The 24,119-nt window shown below is 51.5% G+C and overlaps 1 protein-coding gene across 1 annotated transcript in view; it reads left to right on the top strand.

The window, feature by feature from the left end:
• The window catches only part of CFAP77 (cilia and flagella associated protein 77), a gene marked incomplete at its 3' end in the record, with an annotated part of 134,199 nt that overhangs the window by 95,501 nt on the left and 14,579 nt on the right, over positions 1 to 24,119 (top strand). The window contains exons 4-5 of the mRNA XM_082657516.1: positions 11,447 to 11,552; positions 15,745 to 15,846. Of these exons, the coding sequence (XP_082513642.1) occupies positions 11,447 to 11,552; positions 15,745 to 15,846 (208 nt within the window). The remainder of the gene's footprint in view (positions 1 to 11,446; positions 11,553 to 15,744; positions 15,847 to 24,119) is intronic.

The following is a 24,119-nucleotide window of genomic DNA, read 5'->3' as shown; positions in this document are numbered from 1 at the left end:
CCGTCAAAAGGCTCAGAGGGGACTTTGCTTGTTCCACGCCTTTGCTCAGTTCACTGGCTCTCTCCTCTGAGTTCCAATGGCCGCGTCTACACTGACAATTAGCCCTCTGCTCTGCAGGGGGGCAGGGCTGCAGGATGGATATGCTCAAGGGTTTCCCAGGCAAATGCAATATGTCACCCACGGGCTGTGTGGTCTTGGGCAAGACAGTGAACTTTTCTGGGCCTCAGATTTTTCATCTGTGAAAAGAGGGTATTAGTATCTGTCTCTAGGTTAGTGCCCTAAGGATACAGGTAGCAGGAAGAAGTGTGAGCTGTGATGATTATCGGTGTTTCTGCTGCGTGCCCTGCGACCCCAGGGTGCAGACAGCACGTCCCCATGAGCATGTCCCCACACCTCATAAAACCTGGCCCATCACAGCGAGCTGGTTATTGCTCCTGGGTGGGCCAGATGGATGGACGGACAGATGAGTAAGTGAGCACAGAGTTGAGATCCCATTCACAAGATGTGTAGCTCATCTGCTGTGTCTTTCCTCCCTCTGGAGTGGCCTTGTATCCTCACATCCTGTTCCCTTCCTTTCCACTAATTTACGCTGCCACCCCCAGCAACAGTTCCAAAGTGTGGCTGTCATCATGCCCTCCCTCCTCCCTCGCTCAGAAACCATCCATGGCTCCCTAGTATCTTCGTGAAGACCTTCCTCTGTGATGACTCCTGCCTGGGCTATTTTGACCTCAATCTGTCTCCTTAGTTCTTTTTTTTAAAAAACAACTTTACTGAGGTATAATTTATAGATAATGAAATGGTCCCTGTAAAAAAATTTTTTTCATAAATGTATTTATTTTATTTATTTATTTTTGGCTGTGTTGGGTCTTCATTGCTGTGCGCGGGCTTTCTCTAGTTGCAGCGAGCAGGGGCTACTCTTCGTCGCGGTGCGTGGGCTTCTCATTGCGGTGGCTTCTCTTGTTGCAGAGCACAGGCTCCAGGCACATGGGCTTCAGTAGTTGTGGCACGCAGGCTCGGTAATTGTGGCGCACGGGCTCGGTAGTTGTGGCACACGGGCTTAGTTTCTCCACGGCATGTGGGATGTTCCCACACTAGGGCTCGAACCCGTGTCCCCTGAATTGGCAGGCGGATTCTTAACCACTGAGCCACCAGGGAAGTCCCGGTCCATGTAAAATTTGATGAGTCTTGACAAATTTATACACCTGGGTATCCATTGAAGAACTCCTGTCTAGCCTTCTTCTCTGCTGCACAACTCCTCTAATTCAGCTTTGGGAAGGGGCCACTGCCCCTGCATCACCTGTCCTGACTGTGCCCTCTGTTTCCGGGGTGGGGGGTGGGTTGGGGGGTGAGGAATTGCCACTGTTGCCCCTTTCAGGATCCAGGATCCTCTGTGACACACCTGCTTCAATAACTGAGCCCCTATGATGGAGAGAGGAATCAGGGGTCCATGGCTTGGCCTCAGTGCCTGGACCCTTTCTGCAGGACTCAGGGCCACCCCTGTCCCATCACTGGGCTCCGCAAGGAAAAGCTCGTTTCTGCCAAAGGCCCCCTCTTGGGCGTTGCAGTTGAGGAGGCCAGTGTCCTCAGGAAAGGGGTCTTTAAAGGTTTCCGGGGCCACTCAGCATTCTTACAAAGTGCAGACTGTCTAAGCCGGGCTGCACAGTGAACAGTCCAGCCACAATCCCTGTCCCATGGAGCTCAGAGCCTAATGGGAAAGGCAGACACTGAATTGATCAGTTGATCACTGTAAATATCAAAAAAAATACCTTCCCAAGTGTAAACAGCAGCAGGGGAGGCGTAGTCGACAGAGCTAAGGGAGGCCTCTGGGCGGGACCACGGGATGGGGAGGGGGCATCTCCTTTAGGCCAACCCCCGAAGTATGGGACGGAGTGACCGGGGAAGGTGAGGGGGCTCCCGGGAGGACACGGGTGCAAAGACGGCACCCCAAGGCCAGGGCCTTTGAAAACTGTGCTGGCACCCCAGGGGCAAGGAGAAGCCACCAGTGGGCGTTGAGGAAGACAGCATCGGATTGGCACTGTTGAAAAAGCCTCAGTTCCTATGTGGAGAGGAGGGTCTGGTGAGGGAGGACAGTGTCTGGGAAGGTCTGGGGTCCTACATGAGAGTAGCCAGGCCCCCGGGTTTGGCCTCTGTCTGAGTTGGTTAGCTGGCAGCCCCTTGAGCCCTTTTGGAAATGGATTCACATTCTCTTGGCTGCAGATAGCATAGCCTGAGGGGTGGGGGGGTGTCCAGGCTGAGCCACTGAGTGTGCTGTGTGACCCTGGGCCAGCCATTTGACCTCTCTGGGCTTCGGCCTCCCCACTCCCACTTTTCCCATCTAATTCAGTGAGGATAAATAATTCAGATCTTCTGAGTGGACCCCCTCCAGCTCCTCCAAAGAAAGCTGCAGGTCGGGCGGCTGTAATTGTGACCGCAGGGGCTTACGTCCTGTGGCAAAACTCGTTCATTTTAGGCTGGAAAAAATACCTTTTTTTTATTATAAAGAACTACGTTTTCTTGAAAAAAAAAAAAAACCCAAACGATAAAAAACCTTGGACATGTTTTAAGGTAGCAGCAAAAAATAGTTGCAGAAGAAAACAAGAAAAATGGTTCCTAAAGGTGCAAGGGTCTTTAGGACCCCCGAAGGGTTGAGTATACGGAAAACGCTGAAATTCCCCGGCTTGGGCCAGTGGGGCCTAGAAGGCCTGGCCACCCTCGGCTGCTTGTGGTGAAAAGGACGAAAAACAAAGAGCCCGGCCAGTTCTGGTGTGAGGTCAGCAGAGCTGTGCATGGTGGGGTGGCACGGGGATGGAGGCAGTGAGCTGGCATCCTGACACTGATTCAAACCCAGATCCGTCACCGCCATCACTGACTGTGGCCCTGGCCGAGTCATGTGACCTCTCAGGTGTAGGTTTCTTGTTTTGCTCTATTTGCTGCGAAAGTCACATAAAACCAGTAAGTAGACTGGAGGGGGAGGGGCCCCTCACCCCACCTGCCATGTCTGCCCCCTTCCCCCAGCACCGTCCTCTGAGGGCTTCCTTCCAGTCATCTTTCCATCCTTCACACCTGTGTCGATGTCCTCACATGGGCGTGGCTGTTTCTCCCCACCTTCTTCTTTTCATACTTGACCTACGTCTTGAAGATGTTTCTGGGTTATTACACATATGGCCGCTTCATTCTTTCTGGTAGCTATATAATATTTCCTGATAAATGGGAGCAAGTGGGAGGGGCGGGGGAATCGGGGACGTGAGTGTCCTGGCCTTGTTCAAACCTGCTCTGAGGCTCGACTGCTTTCCCAGCCCCTTTCCCGTGTGAAGTCTCAGGCATCCATGGCTTCCCTGCTCACTTCCAGTTACAAAAGGCCATCCGTGTGCACTAGTTAATATGTCCAGTCTAGTGTAATCATCAAAAGTTGCAGCTTCACCGGGGGGACAGTTTCTTTCCTTCCTGCTTTGGGAGCTCAGTGGTAAGGGGCAGGGGGTGAGCTGCTCTCTGGGGTCCTTCCCTCAGCTCCCACACTCCTCGGCTGGAGGGTGGGTGGAGGGCGTTACGATAGGCCCTTCTGGTATTAGTACATTGCCCAGTGTGATCTGGTAATATTTCACTTAGTATTTTTTCATTTGCTCTTCTTCTTTTTTTTTTTTATAAATTTATTTTTATTTTTGGCTGCATTGGGTCTTTGTTGCTGCACGCAGGCTTTCTCTAGTTGCGGTGAGCAGGGGCTACTCTTTGATGTGGTACACGGGCTTCTCATTGCGGTGGCTTCTCTTGTTGCAGAGCACGGGCTCTAGGCGTGCGGGCTTCAGTAGTTGTGGCACGCAGGCTCGGTAATTGTGGCGCACGGGCTCGGTAGTTGTGGCACACGGGCTTAGTTGCTCCACGGCATGTGGGATCTTCCCAGACCAGGGCTCGAACCCATGTCTCCTGCATTGGCAGGCAGATTCTTAACCACTGCACCACCAGGGAAGGCCTTCATTTGCTCTTCTAAGTGAGACTGACCAAGACATTCTCCTTGTCTCAGTTTGGGATCATAACATGATGTGGGAAGATTTTTTTTCTTTTTTTTTTTAACTTTTTATTTTGTATTGGAGTGTAGTTGATTAACAATGTTGTGATAGTTTCAGGTGTGCAGCAAAGTGATTCAATTATACATGTAACTATTCTTTTTCAAATCCTTTTCTCATTTCGGTTGTTACATAATATTGAGCAGAGTTCCCTGTGCTATACAGTAGGTCCTTGTTGGTTATCTATTTTAAGTGGGAAGCTTTTTTATAAAAAGTTCTGGAAAGTCCTGGAATACTGTTCTCAGCAAGGTTGGGAGGGTGCATGTGTGAACATACCCGGGCCTGGTACCCGTGGCTCTATTAACATTTTCTATAAGCGCTTCAGTCAACTTTGATCGTTTATATTTTCCTGGACAAATCACCCATTTTGTTTTGGTTTCACACTATTAGCACGAAGTTATACCTAATACTCTCTTATGATTAAAAGAAACATCTTACCTGCTCTCAAGGGCAGCTCCACGTTCCGTGGCACCAGGAGCGTATTCAAGTTTGGGGGTTCCCTTTAAGAAAAACAAGTTCAAAATCATGCATACAAATTTAGGCATAAAACGGAATACTTAAGTAGAATGAGAAAAGAAATCAGAACAAATTAAAATTTTAAATTAGCTGACAAATATCGTAAACCACAAAATCCAGAAAAATAACACATTTTAAAAGGATTAATTGCCTGTCACACCCCATATGCATTTTTTCCCTACATTTTTTGGCTCCATCCTCTTTGATCACCTCTTTGTATGACAGTAATTTTGTAATATTTTTTCCATAAAGTAGAAAGACAGTTTAGGCTTTCCTCTAGCATGCTTGATTGCATTTTGAAAAAATATTTTACTTTGAAATGATTACAGATTCCCAGGAAGTTGTAAAAACAGTACAGAGTGATCCTGTTGACTCTTTACCTGTTATCCCCAAGGATAAAATCTTACATAATTATAGTGCAGTATCAAAACTGAAAGATGGATGTTGGTACAATACACAGACCGCATTCAGCTTTCCCCAGCTGTTTTTTGTCTTGTTTTGTTTTGTTTTGGTTTTGGTAGCACCACGCGGCTTGAGGGATCTTAGTTCCCTGACCAGGGACTGAACCCGTGCCCTGGGCAGTGAAAGTGCTGAGTCCTAACCGCCAGACCGCCAGGAAATTCCCCAGATTTCACCGGTTTTACATGTACTCCTTTGTGTATTTAGTGTCCACTCATTCTATCACGTGTATATTTGTGTAACGATCATGATACAGAACCGTTCTCTCACCTCAAAGACCCCCACCCCCACCCCATACACTCACATAGTGACCCTTCTCCCGAATCCCTGGAACATTCCAAGCATGGTATACACATGGAATCATACAGTATGTGACCTTGTGAAACTGGTCTTTTTCACTCAGCATAATGGCCTTGACACCATCCAAGTCTTTGCTGTGTCCATCGTCCATTCCTTTTTACTATTGAGTAGTATCCCGTAGTATGCATGGACCACAGTTTAACTACTCACTCATTGGAAGACATTTTGGCTGTTCCCACTTCGGAAATATTACAAATATTCCAGCTACGAACATTGGTGTATAGGTGTCTGTGTAGACGTAAGTTCCCATGTCTCTGGAATAAATGCCCAGGAGCGCAATTGCTGGGCCCATATGGTAGGTGTATGTTTGGTTTTCTAGGAAACCAGACAAACCATTTTCCAGAGCATCTACACCATTTTACACTCCCACCAGCCATGTATAAGAGGTTTAGTTTCTCTGGATCCTTGCTCTGGCACTGTCACTATGTATTTCTTATTTTAGCTGTGCTAAGAGGTGTGTAGTGACATGACAGGATGCTCTTAATTTTCATTTCTCCAGTGGCTAGGGATGTTGACTATTTTTTCATGTACTTATTTGCCATCCATATACCTTCTCTGATGAAATGTCTCTTCATGTTTTGCCTCTTTTCTAATACAATTGTTTGTGTTTATTTCTTTTACTGTTGAGTTTTGAGCGTTCTTTACATAGTCTAGATTTGCCAGATACATGGTTTGCAAATATTTCCTCCTAGTCATGGTTTATCTTTTCATCTTCTCAAGAGACTCTTTCACAGAGCAAGAGTCCTTAATTTAGAGGAAGTTCAATTCATCTTTTTTTTTCCTCTCCTGGATCCTGCTTTTGGTGTCAAGTCTAGGAACTCATCACCTAGCCTAGCCCTAGGTCTCAAAGATTTTCTCCTATGTTTTCTTCTAAAAGTTTCACAGTTTTACATTTAAATCTATGCTCCATTTTGAGTTAATTCTTGTATAAAGTACGAGACTTGGGTCAAGAGGTTCTTGTTTGTTTTTGGTTTTGTCCATGATGTCCAATTGTTCCAGCACCATTTGTTGAAAAGGCTATCCTTCCTCTCCACTGGATTACAATTTCCGTCAATTTACTCTCTTAAATTTCTTACAACTCATATATAGCCTGATTTATAATACCCTGAATTATGAAATGTATATTTCCTAAAATTTTGCCTAATCTTTCTTTCTCTGGCTCCTTCCCTCCCTCTCTTCCCCTTGGTTTCAACAAAGCATAATTGCTGAGAGCAGCGCCATGTCAGTCCATATCCCACAGAAACCATGCCTGCTGGCATTGGTATTCAATGACCAAGACCAGTTATAAACCCATGACAAATGAACAGGAGAGCTTCTGCTTATGAGGGTACCTGGCAAGGGCCGTCTGAAGATGGACGGGTCAGGGAGAAGCCCTTTGAGGAGGTGACCAAACAGCTGAGACCTGAAGGCAAAGGAGATGCTGAGTGTCAGGGAGGAGTCTGGGGAGGGAAGGGCTTTGCCGGCCATAGCCTGGCATCTGGGTTGAGTCTAAGAAATGGGAGGCTGTCAAGGGCATTTTAAGCAAGGGATGCTGTGATACACTTTACGTCCTGGGTTTTCCCCATGTCAGACAAGCCTCTCCACCTTTTTATCTGATTTAATGAGCCTGAGCAGAAATGGGCAAAACCCGCTGCACCTCCGTCAGCCAGTCAGGGCTTAGGCTGTTGTAACTTACAAGGTTTGTCAGCTCTTCTGCTCTGAGCGCCACCCCCGCCGACCCCGCCCACCTCTTCCCAGTAATAAGAACCGCTGGCTGGAGCAGGACACAAAGATGGTCAGCGAGGCTGCAGGAGGGCTGCGAGGGTGGGTTCGCGGCGATGTGGGCAGTGGGGGCTGCTGGGAAAATAGCTTTTCTGTTGTGAATGGCCTCTTGGGGTAGATCTTGCAAGATTACGCATCTCGTGTCATTAGAAAGCATGGCTATAAATTAGGCTGCTCAGAAGCATGGGGTGTGTAATAATTAAGTAATAAAAGTCACCACAGGGGTAAGGGAACAGGAAAACAAAGAGCCACTGTTTGTAGATGCACTGCAGGCTGCCCTGTTAAGAGACCTCTGAGCTCAAGTGGCATTTCAAAGCCACTGACGCTCCACTCAAGCGGAGTCCCGGGTCAGTCTAGTCCCAAAGACGTCCCCATGGAAGGGAGGTGAACTGTCCTGGGCGCGCACACAAGGCAGGAGAATGGGAGGGGGCTGGGAGGAGGATGTTTAGGGTCCAGTCCAGCTCTTTGTGGCTGGCTCTGGAGCCACAAAATCCAACACTTGGACCGGCCCAGCAGGCAGTGGAGGACAATAGGGAAGGGAGAGGACTTGGGCTAAATGACACTTGATACTCAGCTCAAGCCAATTGTTGCCATGTAGGAATGCAGACCCACTTGGCCAGAACGTATACATCTTCAAGACAATTTGGAAAGCTGGGTTCCTTTAATGTAAAATTTCCCAGTTTTTAAGTGTTGACAACAATTTCAAAGACTTTAAAGACCACCGTGAAGACTGTATAAAACACAAAGCCAGAAGCCCCAGGTTTGCAGTCTCGGGTCCTTACTGTATGTGAGCTTTGAGAGTAGCCTCACTGCTCAGTCCCTCCATTTCCTCATTCCCTCGTCTGTGAAATAAGGTCACAGGGGAAGAACAGAGGCTCTGAACTTTTCCGGGGGCATTTGCACCTTGGAAAATGTGATGAAAGCTGTGGGCCCTCTCCGCAGACATGGTGTCTATACACTCCTGTTCAGAGATGGTGGTCTGCGACTCCGTGGGACTTCCGGGGGGTAAGAGCCCCAGGCCTGGATGATTGATAAGGCCTTAAGCCCCGAAGGGTGGGTCCTGGGCACAGCCTCTGCAGATGCCCCAGACCCATCGATCCAGAACATGCCTCGAACAAGATCCCCCCCCACCCCGTGATCCACGCTCACGTGACGGTCTGCAAAACGCTGCTGGAAGGCTCCTTCTGCTGTAAAAGACCCAGTGATGTCTGGTTTCGGGAACTTCTCTGGACAGCACGCGTCGGCACCGCAGTTTCTCTTGGTGTTTCCCAAAGTGTGGGCTGAGGAACCGCCATGTGTTCATTTCCTGGGGCCGCCGTAACAAATGACCACAGACCTGGCGGCTTCAAACAACAGAAATGTATTTTCCTTGCATCTGTCCATTCTGGAAACCAGAAGTTTGCAGCTGAGGTGTTGGCAGGGCGGTGCTCCCTCCAGAGGCTCTAATGGAGAGTCTTGCCTGGACTCTTCCAACTTGCGGGGGCCCCAGACGTTCTCTGGCTTTTCTCTGCCTCTGTCTTCACCTCCCCCTCTCCTCTTCCCTGTATCTCCGATTCTGTGTATATTTTATGAGGACACTTGTCATTGGATTGAAGGCCTACCCCCCAAAGCGATTTACATACTGTTAATCCCATCTCGACATCCTTAACTTGACTACATCTGCAAAAGCCCCTTTTCCAAATAAAGTCATACTCACAGGTTCCGGAAGTTAAAATGGAAACATTTGGGAGGGCACCATTCAACCCACTCACCCTGTATCAGAACTACTTCCTATATTTGCTAAAAATGTTCTTTCTTGGGCCTCACCCCCAGGCTTCCTGGATCAGAACCTCTGGGGAGGGGCCCCAGTGATTTTTATGCATTGAAATGTGAGACCCTCTGGTACACAAATATGAGGAGGCAGTCAGCTTGGACCTGAGCTGAGTGATGGAGACGGTGATAAAGACCTTTGTGAGGGAGGGTGGGAGGGAGGGAGACGCAAGAGGGAAGAGATATGGGAGCATATGTATGTGTATAACTGATTCACTTTGTTATAGAGCAGAAACTAACACACCACTGTAAAGCAATTATACTCCAATAAAGATGTTAAAAAAAAGAAAAGACCATTTGTGATCACAAGGAAGATGAGAAAGAAGTGAGCGGGGAAAACAATGAGCTTCATTCCCTGGATTTTTCCTCTTTGTCTTTTTACTTCTTATTACGAAAAATTTCAAACATGCACAAAAGTGTAGCACATAGGGTAATACACATCCATGATCAACCCTCATCACACAGCTTCCACCACTCTCAATTTATTCTGTCACCCTTGTTTCATTTTTTTACTTTGTTATTTTATTTTACTGTGCTCTATATTTTGCTGGAGGTTTTTTGTTTGTTTGTTTGTTTGCGGTACGCGGGCCTCTCACTGTCATGGCCTCTCCCGCTGCGGAGCACAGGCTCCGGACGCACAGGCTCAGCGGCCATGGCTCACGGGCCCAGCCACTCTGCGGTATGTGGGATCCTCCCGGACCGGGTCACGAACCCGCGTCCCCTGCATCGGCAGGCGGACTCTCAACCACTGCGCCACCAGGGAAGCCCCTTGCTGGAGGTTTGTTTAAAGCAAATTCTAAACTACACAGAATTTTACCCGCAAACCCTTCAGTAGGTATTTCTAACATTAAGACGTAAAGCAGCCACAATATCATTATCCCACTCCACACAATTAGCACTATTTCCTCACGGCTTCTGAAACTCAGCTAGTGTTCGCTTTTCCCTCAAAAGATACCTTCCCGGGCTTCCCTGGTGGCGCAGTGGTTGAGAGTCCGCCTGCCGATGCAGGGGATGTGGGTTCGTGCCCCGGTCCGCGAGGATCCCACATGCCGCGGAGCGGCTCGCCCGTGAGCCATGGTCGCTGAGCCTGCGCGTCCGGAGCCTGTGCTCCGCAACGGGAGAGACCACGGCAGTGAGAGGCCCGCGTACAGAACAAAAAAATTAAAAATAAAAAAAAAAACCTCATTCCTATCTCTAATTACATGTTGATATGATAATATTTTGGATATATTGGGTTAATAAAATACATTAGTAAAATTAATTCCACCTGTTTCTTTTTACTCTTTTTAACATGGCTACTAGAAGAATTTTAGTTACATGGCGGCCCACATCATATTTCCATTTGACAGTGATGGTCTAGAAGTCTGATTACGTTTGGGCTCACTTTGGGGTTTGTTTCCCCCAAAGTGTTTGGTGGGTGGTGCTACATACCTCCTATTAATCACTTCCAGCCCCACATCTGTCACTTCCAGTGATGGTAAGATTGATCTCTTGGGTAAATTTTATGTTATGCATATTTACCACAATAAAAACAAATTGATCCTTTGGTCCAGCTGCTGTAGCCTGACACATCCATTGTAAAGTTCCCCATCAGCCTTCCACCTAATCATTGATTATTACCTCAATCCATTATCATTAGGCGTTGCAAAGTAATGATTCTCTTTCCCCAATTCTGTCCTTCCTCCTGCATTTTATTAGCTTTGGTTCTTCTATGAAAGAACTTTTCCTCATCACCTATTAGGTTACCTTGAGAGGGTCTCACACACAGGGCTGCCCCACTGCTCTGGGACCTTAGGATGGGGATGATAAAAGTACCCACTTTACAGTGCTGTGAGGAGTGGGGCATGCAAAATGCTCTACACAGGGTAAGTTCTCCTTGGCTGGAGACCCTTGTCAAAGAGAACTAGAGCGGAGGCTAAAGGCAGTAAAGACGGATTTCATTCAGTACTATTGCAAAGGGGAAAGTGACCTCGCTCAATTCTGAATACAACACAAGTGGGGATTTATAGGCAAGGAGCAGAGTGGATGGAAAATTACTACGAAGAGACTTCAAGGGTAGGGGGATTCTTACTAAACTGACTTAATAGGACTCTTGGTAAAGGCAGGCCAAGGTGATCAGATATCAAGGGCGGGGGGATGGACTTAGCAGGGTTCTTTGCTAAGGCAAACTCTTCATCTGGCCAAAGATAGATCCCAAGAACGAGCCCTGATCAAAGAGAGGGCTCTGAGAAGCCTGCCTAAAATCTGGTCAGGGAGAGAGTCTGTCACCATGTCAGGCCCAGCACTTGGTTGGTGGACAGTAAGTGTTTGTTGAACAACTCACACGAGGCACCGTTTCTTCCACGGCTGCAGAAGGGCCAGAGAGAAACTCTCACAGCCTTGGGAGAACACTTTGCCCTGTAGCCCTGATGGTCAGGTGGGCAGCCTCTGGGGAGGGGGGCCTTCACTGACCTCAAGCCCATCTGACTGCTTCCCCACAGGCCTTCCACCCCCTTCTTTGATCTGCTGCAGCATCGGTACCAGCAGCTATGGGTGCAGGAACAAAAGGCCAACCAGAAAGCCATCAAACTGGAGAAAAAGCATAAGGTAAACGCAGTGCTCAGTCCAGAGTGGATGACTGATGGGGTGGGAGGGAAGAGAAGGGAGGGGCTGGGGGAGGCAAAGCCAGAGCTCAAAAGGATGCCGCCTGTGCATGTCTATTGCTGGGGTGTGGGCAGGGCTGGGGAGTCAAGTTGCTTGTTGCTTTGCTGAAAGGGTCTCGGTGATGATCAGGTTCAACCCCGACTTAAGCCCTGCCGGCATCACCAGTAAACTGGCCCTGTGTGCCTCTGGGGCAGGATCGGGACCCCATCTCCCGATTCCCGTCTGGGGACGGTCCCACCAAACTCCATGTGACCCCACACATCTGGAAACCAGATTGTCCACGAATCTGACCTGGCCCGGACAGAAATGTGCCCCAGTCTATCTATAGAGAAAAGGTTAGGAAGGCGAAGGCCAAAGAGAAAACCCACTTCTGGGAGGGTTCCGTAAAGACCGCGTTTTATGAAACGTTAGGATACATTTTGTTTCAAGTGGATGACTAAGCCCCATGCTAACCACTCCACATACATCACATACATCATCTTATTTGCGCTGGATACAAGCCTGTGAGCTGGGTGTCACCCTAGTTCCCAGGCATGGAAATCGAGGCCGAGAGTGGTGGTGGCCACACTGGGAAATTTGAGCTGAGGACAGAATGACACCCAAGCACCAGCAATTGTTAACGGTGTGCGCCTAGGTGAGATTTTTACCTGGAAAAACATCTTTAGCAGTGAATTTGCATTGTCACTTATATTTGAAGATACTAAACGTGGTACCCCCTTTAAAATAGTCTGAGAGGGCTTCCCCAGTGGCGCAGTGGTTAAGAATCCGCCTGCCAAGGCAGAGGACACGGGTTCGAGCCCTGGTCCGGGAAGATCCCACATGCCGCGGAGCAACTAAGCCCGTGCGCCACAACTACTAAGCCTGCTCTCTAGAGCCCACGAGCCACAACTACTGAGCCCACGTACCACAACTACTGAAGCCCGCGCACCTGGAGCCCGTGCTCCGCAACAAGAGAAGCCACCGCATTGAGAAGCCGGCGCACCGCAACGAAGAGTAGCCCCCACTCACCGCAACTAGAGAAAGCCCGCACACAACAGTGAAGACCCAACGCAGCCAAAAATAAATAAATAAATTTATTTTTAAAAGTTTAAAAAAATAAATAAAAATAAAATAGTCTGAGGTTCGGACTTTTGGAGCACTCCGGTTGGTCTCTTCTCCAGTAGATCCGGATCAATGACGGTAAAATCAGCATTGCTTTATGCTCACGTAGCACTATGTAGATTTCATTAGAAGCACAGCTTTAGTGTCTTTGGTTGTTGCAACGATCTCACCAACGCCGTCCCTCCTCCAGATTCCGTGCAGAGAACTGGATCCAGCACGCAGCCTGTGTTCATGCCTTTTGCCCCGCTGGACACCCCATGAGGTCCGAGTCTCATCAGATCATTCAGTTTGTTTCATTTTCAGATGGAGGAACTCAGTCTCAGAGAGGTTAAGTGACTGGCCAAAGGTCGCAGCCAAGCCAGGACCCAGGTGTGTCCCGCCCCAAAGTCCAGGCTTTTCCTGATGGTGAGGTCCCACTCTTGCTGATTACGGGAAAGCTTAGGATTCAGCAACAGTGCCTGTGATGTTCTAGGGACAAACTGGGGAGTGGAAAAGTCTTATCAGGGATCCCGGCACCCTTGGGACCGGCCAGGAAAGGCTGCTGGGTGGAGGGGCCCAGGGCTCCCCAGGCCCAGCCAGGAGCCAAGGCCCCTCCTGGCTGTTGTCAGCGGTGGGTGGAGTCCGAGACAACCACTCCTTAAAGAGCAGAGCGTTGTAATAATACTTTAAAGCAGCCCATGACTAGTTTATTTGTTAATGGCTCCAGAAGGAGTCAGCTCACTATGGTAACGGCCAGTTTCCGAGGGAGCATTGCCGTTACACGCTGCTGCTTTCTAGCTCCGATCCGGAGTCCTGTTTTTAATTAGTAGCTATTTCACGACAGCTCAGAGTGTCACAGGTCCTCAGAATCCCGGGCCTCCAAAGACACGTCTTCTGAGTCTAGAGACAGTCTCATAGCCAGTGCCCCTCAGTTTTCAGCAGAGCACCCCTTAAGCAGCCACTGTGGGCGGCTCCACCCCCAAGCACTGGCTGGGGACAGGTGCCAGCCTGGGGGGGTGTGAATTTGAGTGAGTCACTGCTTTGCTGGGGTCTGTGACCTCACTGGGCCAAAAAGGGGGTCAGATTAAATGGGGGCCTGCAGAGCTGGGCCCAGCACATAGTGGGCCCTCAGAAAATACTTGGGCAAACCATCCCCAGAGTTCTCTTCCTGTCCCAAGATTCTCTGTGGCCATCAAACGGCTACAAACACCCAGACCCACCGATGGCTGAGGGCCTGATGAACAATTTATTAGGGTTAAGACCTTTGATTTACAAGGTCAAACTGCCCCCATCCTAGGAGAAGCCTGTCTCTTCAGCATCTCAGGATGTCCTGGATTTTGGAAGATGATGACCCCAAATGAAATTCTTGGAAACAGCTTCCATTTAGTGAGTAATCATCTTGGACCAGACACCCTGCTCAAAGCTAACTCCACAAATCCTACAAGCACCTGTTCGTTAGGCATCGGTACCCGCATTTTCTGCAGAGGAAACTGAGGTTTGGAAAGGTGACAAGACTTGCCTTCATTCCTCCAGTTCTGAAGGCCAACAGCTCCTTCACCCCGGGCCGGGCAGCCTCTTGGCTTTGGTTCAAAGATGAAGCTTCAAAGCTGTTCTAGAAAGCGGAGGGGAGGGCTTGTAAGTTATCCACAGATGCGTTCAATAAAATTAATATAATTGATCAACAAAATCAATCAAGCAAAGGGGTCCGATGGGGTGGTGGCATCTTCAGTTAGGCTCGGGTCAGCTTTTATTTGTCGGGTGCACTGTGTGCCCTGCGTCCTCTCTCACACCCCCTTCTGCAGTGGCCCATCCTCTCTGGGTCACTTGGGCACCAGGGCATCGTCCAGCTCATCCGCTCTGGGTGTGAGGTTCCCCCTCTTCACACTGAGGCTGTAGTTATAAACAAGAGGCCCGTGTTTACCAGTTAACTCCCCTGGGGGGTTTGAATTTTGACAAGGATCACAGCCGTGGGCTAATAAGGCCTGACTGTGTATGGAATTCCCCCGGGGCACACATTGAAAATGCAGACTCCAGGGCCCCTCCCCCTCTGGTTCTAAGGTTGGAGGCCTGGGCCCCTCTGTTAGTCTGCTGGGGTGACCATAACAAAATACAATGGACTGGGTGGCTTCAACAACAGAAACCTTGGAGGCAGGAAGTCCAAGGTCAAGGGGCCAGCGGAGTCGGCTTCTCTGGAGGTTTCTCTCCTTGGCCTAAAGACGGCCACCTCCTCGCCATGTCCTCACATGGCCTTTCCTGTGTGGACAAGCCTGGTGTCTCTCCTCCTCTTAGAAGGACACCTGTCCTACTGGACACAACCCCACCTGATGACCTCCCTGAACCTTAATCACCTCCTCAAAGGCCCATCTCCAAATACGGTCACAACTGGGGGTTAGGGCTCCGACACGTGAATTTGGAGGGGAACGCAATTCAGTCCACAGCAGACTGCATGAGCTACAGGACCCTAATTATGGGCCTGCCGGCCTCTGTTCGTGGGCACGGGGCGTGCAGCTAAAGAGGAGGAGGACCGCCTCTGTGCCTCTGAAATCCCACCCCTAGAGACCTCCGAGGCCCTGACCCAAGCCCCCAAATCCCTCCCCCCGAACAGGAGTCCTCCTTCCTCTTCCACGAGCAGACCATGCTGAGGACCTGCCCCACAGAATGGCAACAAGCATCGAGTCATTCATTCTTCATTCAGACACTGTGGCGTCCGTGGTAACCACCGGGGCTGTGTTAGCCACTGAGAAAATTACAAGGGTGTCTGGGACACACCCCTGCCCTCAAGGTGGCTGCATGTCAGAACCCAGAGAGTTCTAGGGCCGAAACTAAAACCAAAATAACACGCTCCCAGCGTCCCATGGTCCCACCCCCAAGTCCACTGTGGTCACAGGCAGGGCCAGGGGTGCAGGTGCACTGAAATCAGACAGGGAGAAGGGCCAGAGCCAGGAGGAAAGTGACGCGTGGGTCTGCAGCACCAGGACTCCCAACTCCTCGTCGTGGCTCGGGCTTCTCCAGGGAGCCGGTAACCATCTTGCCTTGGCATTTCTCGGGCCTGCAGGTGATCCTTGGGAAACTGTATGAGACCCGGAGCAGTCAGCTGAGGAAGTACAAGCCGCCTGTGAAGCTGGACGCCCTCTGGCACGTGCCCCACTTCCAGAAGGTCAGTCTCGCCTCCACCTGCCCCTTCCTGCACCCGGGGGGGATGCCCCTCACCTTGACTGGTCTCTACCTGTCCTCTAGACCGTAGAGTTCTGTGGGCTTCTACCCATCGACTGGCATAACAACAACAACAATAATAATAATAGCAACAGGAATGACTAACATTTTGGAGCCCCTCCTAAGTGCCAGGCACTGAGCTCCACTTCATTGGCTCTTCCCACACGTGGAAGCGGGGAGCTGCTGCTATCACCCCCATTTCACAGCAGGAAATGTGGAGAACACTGGTGAGGGCAGCCTTGGGCTGAAGCTGGGCCATCTGACCTCGGAGTCTGGGTGTCTGTCCACTGGGGCAGACGCTGTCTGGACCAAAACCCCCTCTACTGATGGGATCATTGCACCACATCCTACACTGGGGACCTGGGGGTGCAAGACAGTCCCATGCCATCAGCGCTAAACCTCCCGCAGAGGGGCATCCCTGGGGAGATGGAGCAAATGTCTCCTGTGGGCTGTCATGCACCCAGAATGATCTCGCACCCACCATGCTCCGGCCTCAGGACTGACCCAGTGTCCATTCGGCCACGTAGGCCTGTCGTACCGTGACGGGGCTTCTTCTTTAGCAGCTTTTAGCAGAAGAAAAAGGAGGAATAGCCGGGGCCGTTGTCAGAGGAGGGGAACCAGGAGACTTGGGGACAGTGCCACGGGATGGTGGGGGCCGTGTGTGCCCAGCTCGGGCACAGGGAGCCTTTCTAGGGGCCACCAGGACCATGCCTGGTCCCGGGAAGACAGCCGCACAAAGCCACATTCCCAGACAGCCCAGGCCCGGCCGCTGTGTAGAGTTAAACTGCAATTTAGACAGTGAAGGGGCCCATGCCTTCCTGAACCTAATGCAATCGAACAGGCTGCCAGAGAAGCCCACTAGCCCCCCTTGATGTCGCTCTCATGTCCTGCCCAAGTGGCCTCCATCAGCACGTGTCAGTGGCCAACCGCCCTACTGCTCATCAGCCCGTGCCGTCCCTGCACACGCGGGCAGGACTGGGCACCCAGTGGGAGGAGCGGGGAGTCACCGAGCTGCTGCCCCGTTATCACTCCTCCGCCCTGGCCTGGGCAGTGCCCCTCATCTTTGGTTCCTCCGCCTCCCCCAATTTCCTGCCTTTTTATCCACATCCCTCCTCCCCTTTCTCTGCCTCTCACACTCGGGAGTTTCGCCTACCGCCTCCTTCCTGGCCCGTCTTCTGTCGCCTTTCCTCTTTTGCTCTTTTCTCTCTGATTTTCCTGATGTTGGACGTCCATGGGGGATGCAGGCATCCTGGGGACCCTGCCCAGGAAGGGATGGGACCCACGGCTCCCTGGGCACGAGATGCCCTGCCAGCAGTCTGCTCTACAGCACTGACCCCCAGCCCCTCTCAGCCCCCTTGTCTCCGATTTAGAATCTACAATTAGCTCCCAACCCAGTGGACCCAGGAGGGCTCAGGTGGTCTCCCCGCAGCCCATCGGAGCGAGGAAAGGCCCCCCTCCCGCCTCCACCACCCCCACCCCAGGTAACATGGATTCTGCTGTGTCAGGAGCCCTTGTCTCACCCGCAGGTAGCCCCACAGCCTGGCCCGGAGTAGGATTGGAAATCCAGATATAAATGAGTTTCTATTTCTAAAAGAGGGGATTTGACTCAGCTGAGCTCAGGTCTCTTCCAGTCTTTAGATTGTTACAAATTAGGAACACGGTGGCCCACCTGTGATGCTACCCCTCTGTGTGCGCTAAGTCATTATTTCACACAAGCACCCTTACCCGAGTGGTACTGAGGACAGGCAGAGATGGGTTTCATTTTCCTTGCCCAGCAAGTGGCTCGGCCTGGAACCCAGGTTCCTCTGACTGCAGGGCCCGAGCTCAAAGGCACCATCCATTGTGTCATAGAAATAACGAGAAACAGAATAAAAATGCAAGCCCCGGGATTTATCGGGTGATTTTTCATCTTTCCCGGGGATGTTCACAGGCTTCTGGAAGTTCAGCTGCAGGAATCTCAGAGCAGGGCTGGTCCCTGGGCGCCACGCGGTACAGCCCAGCAGAGGCGCTTAGAGCCCCAGGGCGCTGCCGCCACCGCCGCGACTCTCGGTGCCCTCCCCGTTGGGAAATACCACCCATGAACAGTATTTATTGAGTTCTTACTGTGTGCCAAGTGCTGGACATGCATTATCTCCTAGATATCATACTCTTATTCTACTGACTCGGAGACTGAGGCTCAGAGAGGGGAAGGAGCTTGCCCTGTGAGAAGGGAATGCCGGCCTTTGAGGCACGTAGCCACATTGCAGTTCATTACTTAACCAGGCCATTCGTTGTTCAATGCCCATCTTCTCCCCTAAAGTGCGAGCCCAGGAGGACATGTCTGTTGTGTCTCCACTGTGTCCCCGGAGCCCAGCCCAGGGCCTGGCACCCAGCAGGTGGCCAGTAAATGTCTGTGGGAAGGATGAATGAAGGAGTGCATGAACGAATGAATCACCAGCGCAGCCCAGGAGGACAGACGAATTTAAAAGCCTTTCACAGATCCGATGAAACCCCCTTCCCAACCTAAAGGTCCCAGGGCCCACCAGCTGCAGCAGCCGACGGGGTCCGGACTCGGAAGGGGCGTGGCCAGAGCTGCTCCTCCCGCAGGGGTTACTGCTGTTGAGGCCCCAGGAGGGTCTTTGTGTCTCGTGTCTGTGCCGATCCGCCCGGCCCCCCTTCCCCACCCGGCCCCATTATGAAAGGAAAAAGCGCTTCCAAAAAAGTGGAATCTGTCACGGTGATGGATAACCTAAATGGACTCTCCCAGCTCGCGAACAGATGTCTACGCTGAACTCTGTCAGAAATAATTAAACACCTTTCACACGGAAAAGCAGCAGGCAGGGCGCGGGCGCTCCCGGGCTGGGTGAGCGCTCAGCAAAGCTGGCTTTCCATCCATCCCCACCCGGCACCGCGCGGGGCACCTCCGGATCTGGGCCCAGAGGGACCAAGGAAAGGGGCAAAGACACCCCTCGGTAGGGTTCCCTGTCCGGCCACACGGGGTCCAGCGCTATCTCCTAGTCTGTGCGACCAGCCATCGCCACGTGAGGGCCAGGGCCCAGAGGGAGGGTTAGCCGACAGCTGGCGAGTGGCCTGTCTGCCAGGATGTTCATAACAGGCCGCCAGCCAGCCCCCAGGCCTGGGCCAGCAGCTGGACCTCCCTGGGGCTCAGTTTCCCCACCTGAAAATGAGGGGGGAACACTCGTTCTTGAGGGTCTCTTCCAACCCAAGTTTCCATGACCAAGGAGCCACGTGGCGTGAGGCACGGGGTCTCGTGGAGGCCGCAGACACCGAACCCAGAGTGAACCGGGACAGGTTCTCATTTCGGGGACAGGACATGAACTCATTGCCTCGTTCCTGAGTGGGGGGACCCCTGGGCCTGGGGCCACACCCTCTATGCCTGGTGGCCGGGCTTTCTCTGCGCCCCCCTCCGCAAGGCGTGCTGGGGGCCAGCGGGGAGGGAGGAGGGGGCAGCGCTGTATGTCTGTGTGCGCGTGACTCCAGGGTCAGCCAGACCCGGGCCACGTGGTGACCCTGCCATTTCTGACCTGTCACGTGGCTTGACCTGTCCAAGGCCCCGTTTCCTCTTCGGTCAAGTGGACCAGTGGGGCTCCCCTGGCAGGGCTGTTTGATGAGAATACGGGTACAGTGTTTAGCAGAGCGCCTGGCCCTTATCAAGCTACCAATAAGTGGCAGCTGCCACGAGGGTGGTCCTGGTGATCATTCATTCACTCACTCACTCATTCATTCACAAATCTTATCTGATCATTCATTCACTCATTCATTCATTCACAAATCTTATCTGATCATTCACTCACTCACTCATTCATTCATTCACTCACAAATCTTATCTGATCATTCATTCACTCACTCACTCATTCATTCATTCATTCACAAATCTTATCTCTGAGCACCTTTATGTCAGACCCTGTTCTCAGCACTGACCATATACTACTGTAGGGCTGCTGGCGACAGGCAACAAGTGAGGTGGACAGACGGACAGGTGGACAGGTAACTGAGCAGGTGGACCACTAGACGGGGAAGTCTGAGAAGCTCCAGCCCTAGGCGTCCAGTTCTCACAGCCTGAAATGCTGGGGAGACGTCAACCTGAGCTGGCAGCCCCGAGTTCGGGGGTGGGGATGACTGCCCACAACGAGAACCGCAACAGCACGATGCGGACTCGGGTTGGTCCACCCTGTTCTGCCTTTTGTGTCCCCGGCTGGGGTTGGGGGGGGGGACAGGGCATCCCAGCTCACCCAGGACAGCCCTCCTTGGGTCTGGTTGGGAGGCAGACTAAGTAACAGCACCCCCTCTGCTCTCAAAAGTGACCCAATCAGAACCATATATTCTATGGTCTCCTATGAAATCAAGAAAAACAGACGGTTTATCCCTCTTTACAAAAAGACTGCCAGCGATAACAGCCCAAAGACAGAGGGGCGGGTGCCCCTAAATATTTATAGCAGCACTGACGGTGGTGAAAGGCTGGACATCGCAGGCAAGTAATGGCTTAGGTACGTGTTGGGAGATATTACACAGATATCGCAGAGATAATATACAACGTCATGAAATATTATACAGCCACTGAAAATATTGACTTCAGTCTGTACTTATCGACACTTTAATCATCTTTCCCCACTTTCATAATAATTTCCCCACATATTATGGGGGAAAGAACCTGTGCTGCGTGACCCCGTCTGCATGAAGGCACACATACACCACACAGGGGGGTCTATGCTCCAGGACAGACGTCCGGAAGGAGAGGCCCCGAGTAGCGGCAGCTGGGATCCCTGGGGTGAGCTGGAGACTGTTTTCCTTTCTCTGATGCTCTTCTCTGCATTGTTTCCATTTTTATAATGAGTTCCTGTAACTTTTACAAAACCAGTAAGGTTTTTTTTTCAATGTTTTTAAAGGATGGGGACTCTACATCCTTCCCCAGGGTGCCTGTCCCTGTGCTCAAGCCCCTTTCAGCCCTGTTCCTCCCTACGACTCACCGAGCACTCCCCATGCTGCCGGCCAAGCCTGGTTTCTCCTGTTCAGTTTCCATCAGGCATAAAGGTTAGAGGCTGGCGCTCAGCCCCAGTCGTGAAAGCGGCTGACTTGCGGAGTCTGGATCTCTATGGCCAAGTCCATGTTATAATTGGAGATCCAAGATCCATTTTAGAGGGGGGTTTGCCCAAGCATCTCGGGGTCTCCACTTCAACCCGAACACTCCTCCTCTCCCCGCAAGCCCTCACCTTTCCTCTACAGCCCCGATACCCACCGACATTACATAGTCATTCAGTCACTAAAGTATGAACAAATTGACTATATTTTCATTTGGCTTTTGGGTTCAGCCCCACTGCTTTAGAATAATGGCCCAAGCTATTAAGCTAACAGTTTGATTTACAAGCTCTTGTGCTCTGAACGCTGGGATCAGACTCCTCTCTTTGTGGAAGACTAACCCTGCCTCGGGTCTCCTGGGCCCCTGACTCACTAATAGAACAGGAGACGGTAGGGAAAAAAACGTCAGCAGTCAGCCAAGCAGTGACGCCCAGAGACGCAGCTGATTAGTGAAAGCTGTGAATCTAAGAAAAGGATTTTCTTTCCCACCTTTAAGCTCTCTTACAAATCATAGCTGGCTGGAAAGTTAGCTCTCTGTTAAAGCCCCAGGGCGGGCTCTCAGCCCGTCCACCCTGCTGCCGCCACCTCTCCAAAGGGCCCGCACGGTTCAACTAAAGATGGACCGTTCTCTGCACGGGTGTCTCAAGCCCCAAAGTCACTCCTTCCAGACCCAGGAAGGGCAGATTCCAGATGGACTGCCCCTCCCCTCCCTGAGGTCCCTGCACCAGTGATGTATTTTAAGAATCCCGTCGGTCTGTTGCCTCAGAATAAGAATCTTCCCAGGTTGCCGTGTAGGGCACTGAGAGCACACGGGGCAACAGGAAGAATGATTCAGAGGCTCTGATGCTCTCGCCATTTCTTCCCTAAATACAGATTCCCCCCTCCCCTAATAAGTCAGATCAGTATGCAGAAGGGCTGACTCGCGAAGGAATAGAAGCAGGGGCTTAATTGGTTTTACATAATCCGGCACCTCGGAGAGACAGAATTTTTAGGCACCTGCTCACGAGGTGACATTGCTGCTCAAAATCCCAGTGAGCTGAAGCTCTGGGGGTGGGGACAAGAGGAAAAGGGGCCGGGGAGGGGGGTGGGGTGGGGAGAGGAGATGGCGGCAAAGTTTCTGGTGCAGCTGGAGAAATCTTGAAGTCCGAGGGAACCCGGGTCATGGAGGGAGGTGGCAGGCATCCTGTGGGATGTGGGAGCTGGCACTTGTAACAAAACAGCCCTGCAACCTGGGCACCCCCAGCCTGGCTGTCCCCATAATCTGTCGGGCACCCCTGGGAATTTTCAGTTTAATCCAGAAAGCACTTCACCCCCCACTGGGTGTGAAAATATTTCCAATTTCGTGTTGAAAATCAACCAGAAAATAGACTAAGACGGCTTGTTTTGACATCAGGCATCTATTTCTAATCTCTGGAGATAGCTAGAATCTCATGTTGAGTTTTGGGAGTTGATAGGACTTGCCAGGTCCCCAACTGCTTCTCCCAGCTCATCCCCAAGAGAATAAATCCCCCATGATCTAAAGAGAATCTCCTGGGCTTAAGAAGGAGTTCGGGTTAACGTCTGCCACCTCTGGAATGACTTCCTCCACGTCTCCCTCGTTTCCACATGTCCCCACTTGTCAGCCTCTGTCACCAGGCACCGAGGCTGCAGGAGCGATGGGGTCCGAGCCGCCTGGCACGTGGCCAGCAGGAGGGTCCCACAGATAAACAACATTCGATGATCTACTTGGATAAAGTCAAGGTTTATTCAAACTGAGGTTTGTCAGAAGTGCAGGCGAGATGAATCCAGAGGCCGGTATCCTCATATCTACAAGCCGTATGCAACACACAGAGCCTCCCTGGTTTCCCTCAGAGATGCAAAGTTCGTGGGCATCAGAGAACATAACACGTCGGAGAGGAAGGAAGATGATGGGGATGTTTTCTTGGCTTCTTCCCTTCTCCTCAAAGAGAGCGTGGGAAATGATGCCTTAGCAGTGCAAACAATGTCAGTAGTTGGACCAAAGTCCACTGGCTGGAGGTGCAGAGGGAAGGGCGTCCAAGAAGACGGCGCCCCCAGATGACAGCACAAAACCCACACCCGACGGCTCACACATCCCAAGCGCCTCTCAGAGGCCAGGCTGGGTGCCTCGATGGATGGTCTCGTTTGGTGTCAATGCTCACAGAAACCAAAGCTTGGAGGCTTCAAGTCACGTGCCCCAAGGGTCACAGTTAACAAGTGTCGGGTGGTGGCTGAGCCCTCTGGCTGGCTGCCTCCAGGCCTCAGGCCCTGGAAGAGTCGATAAATACCAAGGACCTGCAACTGAGGTCAGGGGCCAGTGGGGGCTAAATGCAGGACCTGGGAAGGAAAGAGAAGGGCGGTCAGGAGCTCGGGTGTTTATAGGTGTCCAGAGGGTCGTGGCCAGCCCTGCTCTGGCTGACTTAAGCCCTCGCAATAAACGAAACTCGCCACTGCCCCGCTAGCCTTTAGACTTTGACAAAACCCCGGAGCATCTTTTAAATGGCAGCTTGGCCCCAAGGCTAAAGAGGAAAGAGGCCATTGATGGAGGGGGGTGGGGGGGTCAGGCTTGCTGTATCAAAAGGCCTGAGGCAGAGACACAGCCCAGCAGGAGGGCCTAGCCTGTGGGCTCGTAAACCACACAGATGCGCCAGGTGCCATCCTGCCTAGGGCCTGCCTCTGCATCTGCATCTGTAAAGTGGGCATCAAGTGAACTGTGCGTGCAAAGCACTTGGCTCGGGCCTGGCCAGGGGAAGGTCACGGAGCAGTAACACCTCTGGGTTGGACAGGGCTTTGCCATCTGCTCCTCTAGATGAATGGTTCTCAGACTTGGCTGTGCCTGGAGTCCTCTGAGGAGAGGTTTAAAATGCAGATTCCAGGGCCCCACCCAGGACCCCGAGCCAGTGGGTCTGGGGTAGCCACCAAGCCTGCGTTTTCAACAAGCAGCTCCCCGGCTCCCTGGGTCAATGTCAATTCCTCCTACACAGATATGGTTAAAGCACATGTTCCCCAACGCAGGCTGTGCCCTTTCATACATTTGCCATAAAGCAGGTTGGGGCTTCAGAAAGAAACGTCCTATTGGAGGCAAGCTGTCGTCTGTTGAACAGGTCAGGATCTGATGAGGCTCTCTTCCTGGCTTACAGATGG

This window comes from Grampus griseus (genome assembly GCF_964374135.1).
Source record: "Grampus griseus genome assembly, chromosome: 6".
In the NCBI taxonomy this organism is placed as follows: Eukaryota; Metazoa; Chordata; class Mammalia; order Artiodactyla; family Delphinidae; genus Grampus; species Grampus griseus.
This window is presented reverse-complemented; position numbering and strand designations above follow the sequence as displayed.